The sequence below is a fragment of the Dipteris shenzhenensis genome, chromosome 26, assembly GCF_047967505.1.
Source record: "Dipteris shenzhenensis isolate YYH24624 ecotype China chromosome 26, Dip_SZ_1.0, whole genome shotgun sequence".
NCBI classification, from domain to species: domain Eukaryota; kingdom Viridiplantae; phylum Streptophyta; class Polypodiopsida; order Gleicheniales; family Dipteridaceae; genus Dipteris; species Dipteris shenzhenensis.
Genome location: NC_141621.1, coordinates 47597972 through 47610394, shown reverse-complemented (window position 1 = coordinate 47610394; position 12423 = coordinate 47597972). Strand labels below are relative to the sequence as shown.

The 12423-nt window shown below is 44.9% G+C and overlaps 1 protein-coding gene across 4 annotated transcripts in view; it reads left to right on the top strand.

Annotated features, from left to right (window-relative positions):
- LOC147885185 (urea-proton symporter DUR3-like) overlaps positions 1-12423 on the top strand; it is a 186109-nt gene that overhangs the window by 35363 nt on the left and 138323 nt on the right. For all 4 annotated transcript variants that reach the window (XM_087397420.1, XM_087397418.1, XM_087397421.1 and 1 more), the window contains one exon: positions 10777-10864. In XM_087397420.1, the coding sequence (XP_087253546.1) occupies positions 10777-10864 (88 nt within the window). The remainder of the gene's footprint in view (positions 1-10776; positions 10865-12423) is intronic.

Genomic DNA, 12423 nt, shown 5'->3' with positions numbered 1-12423 from the left:
TTGGCTGAGCTCCAGAAAAGGAGCTTTCTTCTGATGCTCTCCAACACCGGAGCAAACTGTTGTGAAGGAGAGATGCCCACTCCAACCTGGCAGCCCAAATATCTGACGGAGACACCCCTCTGTACCCAAGTGAAGCCAATATCATTACCCCAATCCGGGGTGTCATCATCGCAAATCCAAAAACCATGGATTTATGCCAATTAATGTGCGCACCTGCAGCCGTGCAAAATAAATCCAAGGCTGTCCGGAAGGAAGTGAGTGTCTTGGGGGAGGCATCCAAAAAGACAGCCGTGTCATCTGCCAACTCACTATCCAGGAGGTCTTCTTCCCGGCGGAGAGGAAGCCTCAGCCCATAAATATCAGCTTGACATCTAAGGTAGATACTCATAGCTTCCGCCACAAACAGAAAAAAAAAAGGGGCAAGAGGACAACCCTGGCGGACTGATCTAGAGATCTAAAACCTGTCCCCTCTTACCCCCCCAATAAGCATCTGGCTATGGGCTGATCTGTGGAGAGAGGATACTCCTTTAATCCATGCATCTGAAAAACCAAAGCGAGATAGAGTACCCTCTAAAAAATCTCAGTCTACTCTGTCGTAAGCTTTCTCAAAGTCCAAGAGTAGAATGACCAACCTTTGGCGGCTCTGCATGGCCCATTCTGAGGCCTCCCAAAATGAGAAAATATTATCGAAAATACTCTACCATGCATAAACCCTGTCTGCGTATGAATCAAATCTGGAAGAAAAACCTGTAGCCGCAGACTGATCGCTTTTGCCATAATCTTGTAAAAAGTGCCCAATAGAGTGATGGGTCTCGATTGTGACACTAGATTCCTATTACCCCCCTTTGGGATGAGATGAATGAGACCATCTGTAAGTGAGTGAGGCATCTCACCAAAGTCCCACACGCCCTGCAGGGCTGATGTAATGTGATCACCAATCTGCTCCCAAAAAGTAATAAAAAAGGAAGGGGTAAGTCCATCCGAACCTGGGCACTTGCCCTTGTGAAGGGCAAGTAATGCAGTCTTGAATTCTGCATTGGTGAAAGGTGCATCAAGAGAGACATACATCTCATCCTTCACCAATACAGGGATACACTGCCAAATAACATCTCTGCCATCATCTATGGCCTGTGTGCCGGATCTGCAGTAAGAAGGGATGCAAAAAATTCCGAAGCCACATGCACGAGGGCATTCGGATCTGACTGTAATACCTTGTCTGAGTCAACAAGCTGCGAGACACTATCTCTACTATGTCTGGGCCCATGAGTAGAGAAAAAGTGTTTGTTGACCCTGCCACCCATCTAAATCCAAAAGGATTCCCGTGCATGAAAGGCATACTCTGCTCTCTGATTTAACAATGTCTGCATATGAGCCCTTGCTGCAGCAAGGCGTTCCTGAATCCAAGCATCTGTTGGCCTCTTCTGCTCTTCCCTTTGAAGGGACGCTAAGTGTTGGCGTATACCAATCTCACATCTCTTGGAATTAGCGACTGTATGATAATAGTCACTAATTCCGGATATGGCTGCAGCTGCCTGAGATGGGTGGACAACTCCACCCTGTATGTGAGAAACCCAAATCTGTAAAATATCCTTCGTGAGGCTCTCCTCTACATAAAAAGCATCCGGAATCCTGACACTGGCAGAGCGTCCTCTCCGATGAGGCTCAAGAATCTGCAATACCACTGGAAAATGATCTGAGGTGGAAACCCCAATAGAAACGCATTCAGATCCGCCTCTGTCAAGTGCCCAATCGTCTACATAAAGTCTGTCAACATGTGCATGGATGGACATGTGTATTCTCTTATTCGACCAAGAGTACAAGAGTGACTATGGCATAACATGAAAGGCATCATCAAACCAAGTGTCCCTACCACTGTACTGAAAGAGAAAGGCATCCCAGGCTGCCCTCTGCAAAGAATGAACTCCACCCTGTCTACCTCCCTTTTTGTCTGATGGCAACTCAACCATGTTGAAATTGCCACCAATGATCCAAGAATCTGCAATGGGGGCCAAGAGATTAACTTTTTCCAAAAGGAGACCCGCTCCCCTCTGTTGTTGGGAGCATAAAGATTGAGAAGACCAATCTTACGTCCTCCAATCAAAATAATGATCCATTGAGCTCTAGAGGGGAAGATAATACCATGACCAGCAACCAAGGGGAGAGTAGAAGTAGAGACCGAAATGCAAGTACCTCCCCTTGTGCCCATGGTAGGCGACCAGAAGGTACGTCCTGAAAGCAGTTTGTCAGACTTAGAGCAATCACTGGCATCCAACTTGTGTTCCTGGATAAAAAGGATATCAATAGCACCTCCAGTGACACCTGGATGAAGCTAATTCCGGATCAGCTGCCTACGGCGACGGTAAGGGCTCTGAGCTTTTGTTGGCCCACCCAACCCCTTTGAGTGAGGTTTGTGAGCAGAGGGATTGTAATCTGAGCCCCCATGGTCTGAAGAAGAGTGATTGGAGCTCTGAGAGTGCGGAAAGACCTCATGTTGTCCAGATCGTGGTGGCTCTCCATCCGAGATGATAGTGACCTTCGGGCCAGGATGAGTATGCTCCACCTTCTGCTTTGTGAGTCCTTGAGTTGCTGAAGCCATCACTGGTGAAGTGGCCACTGTTGTAGACTCAGTAACCGGTGTCTGCACTATAGAGGCTGCCTGTGACGTCATGGTGGTATAAAAAGGGGCGAAACGATGATCCTTGCTAGAAAAAGAAATGGAAAGTATTGTTTCTTAGGAGAAGGAAGTGCCAGAGGTGGTGGGAAGGAGGGGATGAGGCACACAAAGTGGGGAAAGGACGGGATGAATTGAACCAAGTTGGGAGCCTTTGGAAGTTGAGAAAGATGATTCAGTAGAAGAAGTGGCTTGCAGAAGAGAGTCAAAGCAAGTGGAGGACTGCCGGGAGCAGAGAGAGGTGAGTCATTGGAAGCAGAGGCTGCCAGGGGTGGCTCGAACCAAGAGGAGGACTGCCGGGAGGGAGGAGAGTTGATTCGTTGTAGGAAGAGACTGCTAGGAGATGGGTCGTTGGAAGAGAATGCTGCCACGAGTGAGGAATCTTGAAACCAGAGTCAAAGAGTGTGTTTTTATTGAGTACTAGAGTAGTACTATACTATTTTATATCCTAGAGTGCCACATGTCACTATGGGACTTATCCCATATACATCTGACACTTAGAGTGTGTGTGTGTGTGCCTATCCTATAAAGGCATTGTACTTTCTCATTTCAAATCAATCAACTCACTTGGAGCTCTCTTGGGCATGTAAGTTCTATTGGTTATTGCATCCTTTCATTTCTTTTTCTTTCATTTTAGTTATGCTTTCCATTTAGTTCTTTGCCTTTCCATTTTCCATTCTGTTCCTCCATGCTATGTCTCTTCACGTGGTATCAAAGCCACCTCCAAGAGGTTGAGGTGAGTAAGGACAGAAAGGATACTCTCCCTCCTCCTCCTTGGAAGGTTCTCTCTTCCACTTGAGACTTGAGCTGTGCTCCTCCTCTACCCGAGCCTCACCATTGGCATTGGAAACTTGAAGATGAAGACATGGAGCTGCTCCTGTCGCCCGAGACCTTGATTCTCTCCACCGACATTGGCTGCCTTGACTTGGAGAAGGAGAAGGAGATGACCTTCACGATCTTCATCAACTTGCTGGCCGGCATTTGCAGCTCAGTTCTCCGCAAGTAGCCCGCACCAAATGCCCTGATGGCCGCCTAGCTACCGCTGCTTCTGCCCTGAAAGCATCCGTTTTCTGAGCAACGTCCATATCTTGCGAGAGGAATGGAATTTCAACTTGCAATCTGAAGCAAAGTTGTAGAGCATCTTGCGAACTACATTTTTCATATTTACATCACTTCGTTTTGACATCTTGGTGAAAAGTTATGGCCTTTGCAAGAAAGTGACGAATTTCACTCCTGCGCGAATTTTCTATCTGTAACTATGGGCTGCTACTATACAGCTTCATGTATTATGAGAACGTGGTTTAGCCTTGCAAAAGGACATTATTATATGCTGAATGCTCCTGCACAGTGACTCTACTCGGAGAACTCTATCTTTCTCTTGTACTTAGAGCATCATGGTTTCCATCTCCTCCAACTTGGTGATCATGGACAAATTTAACGGGGAAGGTTTTTCCACCTGGCAAACCAAGATGAAGCTCCTTCTCATGAAGGAAGGTGTATGGGAAGTAATCGATGACGAAGATGCTGATGAAATCGAACACAAGGAATGGAAGAAACGGAACACTCGGGCCATTTCTCTCATTGGGCTTTCCTTGGCGGACTCCTTGATTCATCATGTGGACATCAAATCGACCGCAAAGGACATTTGGAAGAGTTTGGAGACTCTATTTGGTAACAAAATTACAAACTCCAAAGTTTTTCTAAAGTTGCAATTTTACAAGTTGGAAATGAAGGATCATGATGAGTTTCATGATCATTTATCTAAATTGCAATCTCTTGTACAACAATTGGCAAGTTTAAAATGTCCTCTTGATGACGAGGATAAGATGGCAATATTTATAAAAAGTATGGAAGGAGTCTCTCGCTTTGAGAACACTCTTAAAGTACTTAGGTTGGTTACTACCACATTTGATGATATGGCAGCTCTCCTCCTTGAAAAGGATCGCTGCAACAAGAATTCAACTCCTCATTATTCAGGCACTGACGAGGCCCTTATCTCCGACAACAAATGGAGAGCCAGCAAGAACATCACATGCAGGTATTGTAAGCGCAAAGGGCATCTTGAAGCACACTGCTTCAAAACGAAGGATCGAGAACAAGAGCAACATCATACTAATCTTGCAGCTAATGAACCACCAGACGAGCTTCCTGAAGATCAAGCCCTCTCGGCCTATGTTGTGGATGACAAAGATTTTGCATTCTAAGTATGTGTGACATGAGTCAATCAGGGCAGAGGACCCTTATTGACGCATAAAATCCATACATCAATTTAGAGGGACTTCTCAAGGCAGAGGACCTTAGTTTCCCAAAAAATGGTTGTATTTGATTTCTATTACTTTGGCTTATGTTTGTCTCCTACCCTTGTCAAAATAAGGGGGTGACAAGTGATGGTCTATACTTACCGCGGTCGCAAGCTCATTGAAGTAGGTGTTCCACCCTTGTCGGTTGCAAACTCAATGGAGTATTGCGGTGAAAGGGGGATCGGTCTACTCTTTGAAGTATTGCAGTGGAAGGAAGATGGGTCTACTCTCTTTGCGTGTTGGGTCTCACACACTTCGCTCTGAGGGGGGATGTTGAAACCAGAGTCAAAGAGTGTTTTTTAGTATGTTTTTATTGAGTACTAGAGTAGTACTAGACTATAGATCCTAGAGTGCCACGTGTCACTATGGGACTTATCCCATATACATTTGACACTTAAGAGTGTGTGTGTGCCTATCCTATAAAGGCATTGTACTTTCTCATGTCAAATTAATCAACTCACTTGGAGCTTTCTTGGTCATGTAAGTTTTATTAATTATTGCATCCTTTCATTTTTTTTCTTTCATTTTAGTTATGCTTTCCATTTAGTTATTTGCCTTTCCATTTTCCATTCCGTTCCTCCATGCCATGTCTCTTCAAGTTAAAGCAAGAGGGGGTGAGTTGACGAAGCAAGAGGGAGACCTTTCGGACCTGATAGAGGTGATTTGGTGGAAGAAGAGGCTGCGAGAAAGCACGCGAACCAAGAGGGGGGTGGTGAGGTGAACAAGGGTGAACAAGGAGTGACCTAGGTGTGAACAAGGGGTGACAAGGTGTGAACATGGGGTGACCTAGGTGTGAACAAGGGGTGAACAAGGGGTGAACATGGGGTGAACAAGGATTGACCTGGGTGTGAACATGGGGTGACAGAGGGGTAAACACGGGGTGACATAGGGCTGAACATGGGGTGAACAGTTGGGTGAACAAGGGGTGACCTAGGTGTGAACAAGGGGTGACCTAGGGGTGAACAAGTCGTGACATGGGTGTGAAAATGGGGTGACAGAGGGGTGAACAAGGGACATGGGTGTGAACATGGGGTGATAGAGGGGTGAACATGGGATGACATAGGGGTGAACTAGGTGTGAACATGGGGTGACAAAGGGGTGAACATGGGTGAATAGGGGTAAGGAGAGGTGTTGCAAATCCCACACTTGGACTTTAAGAGAAATGGTTAGACCCAACCACTTGTCGATAGCCCTTGTTATTCCATCTTAGCTAGAAAAGGAAAAAGCCTACCAAAAGAGTACAACCTTGGTAGGGATATAGAAAAAGATACACCTTTTTTTTTTAAATAAATAAAATCCAAATAAAAGAAACGGCAATCATCATCCATAGAGAAAGTCTCAATGAGGAGGATACTTCTTTACGTGTGAGCCATTCATGGGTGCTGGTAGCTTTTTGCCCTCCAAGGTGGCCAAGTAAACCCCTCCACGGGGAATTATCCTTGTGATAAAGAAAGGCCCTGTCCAGCCATTGACAAAGTTGGGCTTATGCTTCAGGAACTTTATATAACAAGACAAAGTCACTAACTTGGAACTCCCTCTTTCTAAGGTTCCTGTCATGCCATGCTTTCTGCCTCTTCTGCCATACTTCTTGAGCAAGGATTGCTTCACGACAATGTTTGCCCAAGGCTTTAAGATCCCATAATCGCTTAAGTGTGCATGCCTCCAAGTTTGAATCCATCTCTGCCATGACCCTAGTAGTCTTCATGTGAAACTCATAGGGCATAACTGCCTCTAGGTTGTAAACTAGTTGAAATGGTGAGTATCCAGTGCTGGCCTTGTATGCTGTCCTATAAGCAAAAAGAGCGGCCGGTAGTAGAATATCCCAATCCGCCAAGGAATGAAGACATAAACGAGCCACAATATGAGACATGGTCGGATTGGAGCTCTCAGCCAAGCCATTGGCTTGAGGGTAGTATGAACTAGATGTCTTGTGAACGATTTGCAGTTGGGTGATGAGGTCAGCAATGACATCATTGAGAAACTGGGTACCTTTGTCACTCATCAATTCCACAGGACATCCAAACCTAGAGATGATTTGATCATACAAGAATGAGGCCACGACTTAGTCTCCACCCAATTGTTGCCATAGTCTGTAGCAACCAGGGCATACTTGTTCCCTCTTCGAGTGGCAGGAGAGATGGGTCCAACAAAATCCAATTCCCATAAATAGAAGGGTGGTACAGGGCTTGATGGTTGAAGGGGAAGGTACTCCCGTCGGGTCCTCCTCTTTGATAGTGATGCACATGAGCATAGTAGTCTTGGAACAACTTTGGCCACCACAACTCCGCATGCATTATCTTTCTAGTAGTGGCTTCTGGTGCCATATGACCACCCCCCATTCTTGAGCGAGCCTCTTCAAGGATTGCTTGTGTTTCGTGAGGGAGCATGCACCGCCTCAAGATGTGGTCAATCCCTAGCTTGTACAGCTGTCCCGCAATCACTATAATTCCACTGATCCAATCAGAGTAGTCAACAGGGTAGATCAACCCCGCTTGCTCCATTTTTTGAATGTCATCTTACCATAGTTAAGATTCATGCGATAGGGTTCTCTAATCACTTGGTCTACTCCTTGATGCAAATCGATGCGATGTTCTATGAACTCAGTAGGGACTCCTTTTAAATCTTTATATGACCAGGTGCGGAGACATCGACATACTCTTGAAAATTTCAAACGTCAGACAAAGCAGCAAGAAGATAATCATGCTCCCATACCCAACTAGCTACCTTGAGATGTCGTGGTTGGTGCTCGGTCCCAATGTTGAGGTACCTCTAGTCCCGGGCATGGTCAACCTGAGGTATGCTTGTTGAAGTGGACTTTTTCAGTTCCCCTGCTCCCACTGCCTGGTGTGCAAGAGTATCATCGAAAGGAAAATTCCCCGCTACTTCTTCCATCCAAGACCTCGGAAAGGACGGCTGGGTGTCCTCTTGAAGTGGTTAAGATGTGGAGGTAGCACTCGGGGCCATCTTCTTTTTGCCTCTTTGTGCTTGCTTGAGCATTCCTCGGTAAGGTAATCCTTTCACCTCGTATGTAGTTCTAGGAACATCTTATGTCAAGGGAAGGTCAGCATCAGATAGGTACAAGTTGAGTGGAGCAACGTTCGTGACATCTTCTTCTCCACGTGTGCTGTGAGCTTGCCCATCACTCCTAAAGTTCCAGACTCCAGTGCGAATGTGAGCGGTTCCTCCAAGTTGTCCAGTCTCCTGGCCCCCCCTCCTAGGCTCATTAGTATGCACAATGGAGTCAATTGTCCTTCTAGGAGTCCTTTTCGGCACCACCCGCCTTCGTGTAACATTAGTCAGCATGTAGTCATCCCCTTCTTCGGAATCATAGGGATCCCCTGGGTTGGCGGCCTCTGTAGATCCACCAATGTCTCTTGTAGAACTATCAAGGTGCTCAACTAGATCATTGTTTTCCTCTGTAGTACTAGTCTCATCAGATTCCTCTTTCTCTATTGTTGCCCCATGGTCCTCGTTGTGGTATGAGGTATCCATGTCTTGTGTCTCCATTGCCAAGCTACGGTTCTGTCCGTCGGTCACCGTGTTGACCTTATTTCCACCTTGTCAGGTACTTGTAGTCCACCATCCATTGATACATGTGGGGATTATTACAAAGACCATCCGTTCATACACTAGATCAGCCAAACCAGGTGCAACGCTTCCTGGCTTACCTCTTGCACCGTCCGTGAAGTACCAAGATGGGCTTCAGGATCCTCTTGTTGACATAACTCCACCATGTTGATGGCTAAGGATCCCAGGGCCCCCATCCAATCCAAGATGACAGCTTCTTCCTCGTCTAGTCCTGCATGTTCCAACAAGTACGTCAAGCTCTCACCATCATCTCGACTGCCGTTGCATAGGTCTCTGTTAGAACATGAAGTCAAAGTGAGTGTTTCTAGTGTGTTTTATTGAGTTCTAGAGTAGTATTAGACTACTTTATATCCTAGTGTGCCACATGTCACTATGGGACTTATCCCATATACATATGACACCTAGAGTGTGTGGGCCTATTCTATAAAGGCATTGTACTTGTCTAGTCTTGTCATATCAATCGACATCAAGCTTTATCTACATGCGAGTATTTTGGTTATCATTGCCTTGCACCTGTACTTTCTTTCCATTTTCATTATGCTTTCCACCTTTCCATTCCCTTCCTAGTGTTAGAGTGATGCTCCCCTCTCCACATGTCCCTTCATGTGGTATCAGAGCCTCCGTTCCTAGCCTTTCCCTTTCTCCATAGCTCATTCTAGAGGATGAGGAAGGCCTGCAAATGGAAGGCTACTCTCTCCTCCATGATTGAGCTCCCCTTCCCTCCACCCGAGTTTCTCCGAGTGAAGATGATGGCATTAGAGATGAAGATTTGAGCTCTCCACCAACACTTGGTTTCACCGACATTGAAGATGGAGACTTGAAGATGACTTATTCACTGCCATTGGAGCTTCCCACGGAGAATGAAGAAGTTGATCGCCAACAACTGATCGATGGAGACAAAGCTGATGTGCCTACCGAAATTGTTGCCAATGATGCTGGATATCTTCTCCCTATGAGCTGCTGATTCATGACGCGCTGCTTCTCCTCGCGTTGCTCCTTCTCTACCCGTTGCCTCGCTCCTCTCCTCCTACCTGCTATCTCCTGCCCACGCTGCCTCATGCCCGCACTGCACCTGCTGTCCATGTACCAGCCCTCGGGACTGATGCTTCTCCTGCCCTCGAAATCTGCACCATTTGCTACTGCATGACCTGCTTTCTCGCACGACGCCGCCGCCTTGCTTTTGCATCAAATCCAGCTGCACTGCCACCCATCCGAAAGCTTCTACCAGCTGCCTAGCAAGGGGATTCAGTTTGGAATGCACCACTGATCTGCAAGAGCCCGAAATCTACAAAAACCCTAAAATTCGCCTTTCCTGATTTTTTGCCCTATTTTTGAGAAAAATCTAGGGATTTTCTGACCTCAGGGTTCCTAACTCTTGAAGTAACACTTTGCTGCCAGAAATTTTGAAAAGCCTTAAAATTTTCAGAACCCTAATTTTATGCTAAACCCTAATTGTGCAGATTTAGGGCTTTTCTGATTTCTGTATCTCTTCAGCTCTATTGAAGCCCCCAGCATGTAAATTATTTGGGCATTTCCAAATTCATGTAAATTTATCACTATTCTGCCCATTCACTTGGGAATTTTGCCCCATTTGGGCATAAGTGCTCAAATTTGAGCCTCCCCTGACATTTCTTATTTGATCGGTGCCTGAGTTACTTCGCATTGATCAACTTTCCGATTGTTCATGGTACCTTGCGTGACTCTCACTTCAACACGTTGAGAGTCATGCGGTGATCGCTCCGCGAGTTGTTCCCATGGACTTCATCGACATCTTCAAGGGGCATTCTTCCCATATATCAGGAAGAATGTGCAGACTTGCGTAAAGCTCAACTGATTTGGATAGTTCTCCTAAGCATAGTGTATTAACTTCCAAATGCATGGTCTCTTGAGCATAGTTTACAGCACATCTATTGTTAGGTGATATGGTCTTGTAAAGATTCTAAGATGTGGATGTAAGGTAATCCACGTAACAAAAGCGACACTTTTCTTTTTTTGTTTACGTATGCTTAGTTGTGTGTTCATCCACCATGGATTCTTATTTCATATATTTAGATTTGTTTAATCAAAGTTTTGAATTACATTTAAGGTCTATACATTTTTGCAATAAATGAAGCATTTTCTGTTATAAGAAGAGAAGTCTACCTTAATTTGGACTCTTGCTTTGCTCCTTAAAGAAAGTAAATCCCAACAATTGTCTTTCCCTTTTTGATTCGGCAGGTGTTTTTATATCTATGCTATATGAACAACATCTTCACGTGCACCATCTTATTTGTTGGAGCTGGAAATGCTCTTGTTGCAGCAACAGGTGCTGATTGCTTTACACATCAAATTCTTATACATGTTTCATGATTAAGGATATACATTTGTATACTCTTGGAAATGTAAAAGACAAATCTATTTCTATTGCAAAATGTAAGCTATTTGAATCATTGCACAAGCAAAACATTTGCCTATTAAAGGAGCTGTAGAGCTCAAACCCTTGTACATGGTGGTCCAATCAAAGGTCAAGAAATTTCTTTAAGAGAGAGAGAAATTAAAGGAAGTACTTAAATTGAGTATAGAAGAAGTCTTTCAAGGTGAGCATAGAATTTCTCTTTAAGGACTTAACCTTGGGGGACTCCCTAAACATCTTCATCATTTGTGACCATATGTATGATCATTGGTTGGACCTAATTCTTTGTCAAAAAGAGGTCTTGAATACAGCTAGTTGGTGCCTTAGAAACATGACTTGAGTGGCCTAGTACACTCTTTGCGAGTAATTTAGATATATTGCCACCAATCTGGTAGGGCAGCCTTTTAGGTTATTGATTTTTTTTGTGAGAATGACTTCTATTAAGTATAAAAAAGCCCCGAGAGCAAGATGCTCAAGGCAAGGGTTCATCATGCATAGTATGAAGAAAATGTGGAGGGCGAGAGTCCCATTCAATAAGAGAGTCCAAAAAAGAATTGGGGCTAAGACTGAAAGTGCCAACTCAAACCTTTATAATCCTTAGAGGAAAAGAGAAACCTCTTCACTCTCAAGGAGGGAGGGATCTTCTGAAGAGCATTCTTGAAGATGCCCTAAGCTTTTAGGATGGCAACCATAAGGAAGGAGGAAGACGTCCTTAGGTGTGCAGAAGTAAAAATCCACCTAGTGTTGTTGGTCCAATCACCACTTGAATTAGTGATATAGGACCCAATACATTGAATGAAGAAATCTTTCCAAGGCTCTTGTCGTGGCATAAGTCCCTTGACCACTAGCTTGTAGAGCAAAGCCCTACACTGTAGATTTGGATCACCTATAGAAGACCATCTTTTTGCATGGGGAGAACTAGTATCTCTCGAGCCACTCTGGCTATGGTATCTTTTGAACCATTAACTTCACTCCATAAAAAATTCTTGATCGGTCTTTTGAGTTGAGTGATGCAATCCCTAGAGTGGCACCAACAAGAGCAAACCAACCAAGATGTGGTTGGCAGTACCTGGTTGAGAACCTCCACTTTAGAGGCAAGGTTAAGTTTGGCCAAACCCAAAATATTAGTTTCCTCCCAATGCTCTCCAGAGCAAGAGCAAACTGCTAGATGAAGGAGAGAGGCCCATACCAACCCGACAGCCCAAAATTACTTGATCGAAACACCTCTTTGAACCCATTTAACCTCAGTGATGCATAAGCAATTGGATTTATTCCAATTAATATGCACGGCTATTGCAATACAAATTAAGTCCAAGGCTTTCTTGAAGGAGGCAAGAGTCTAGAAGTGGCAGCCAAAAAACCAGCATTGTCATCTACAAGCTCATTATCTAGGAGCTCCTCATCTTGTTTGAGAGGCAGTCTATTTTTTGCCTGAGATGTCCGAAAGATGCTCATGGCTTCAATCAATCATA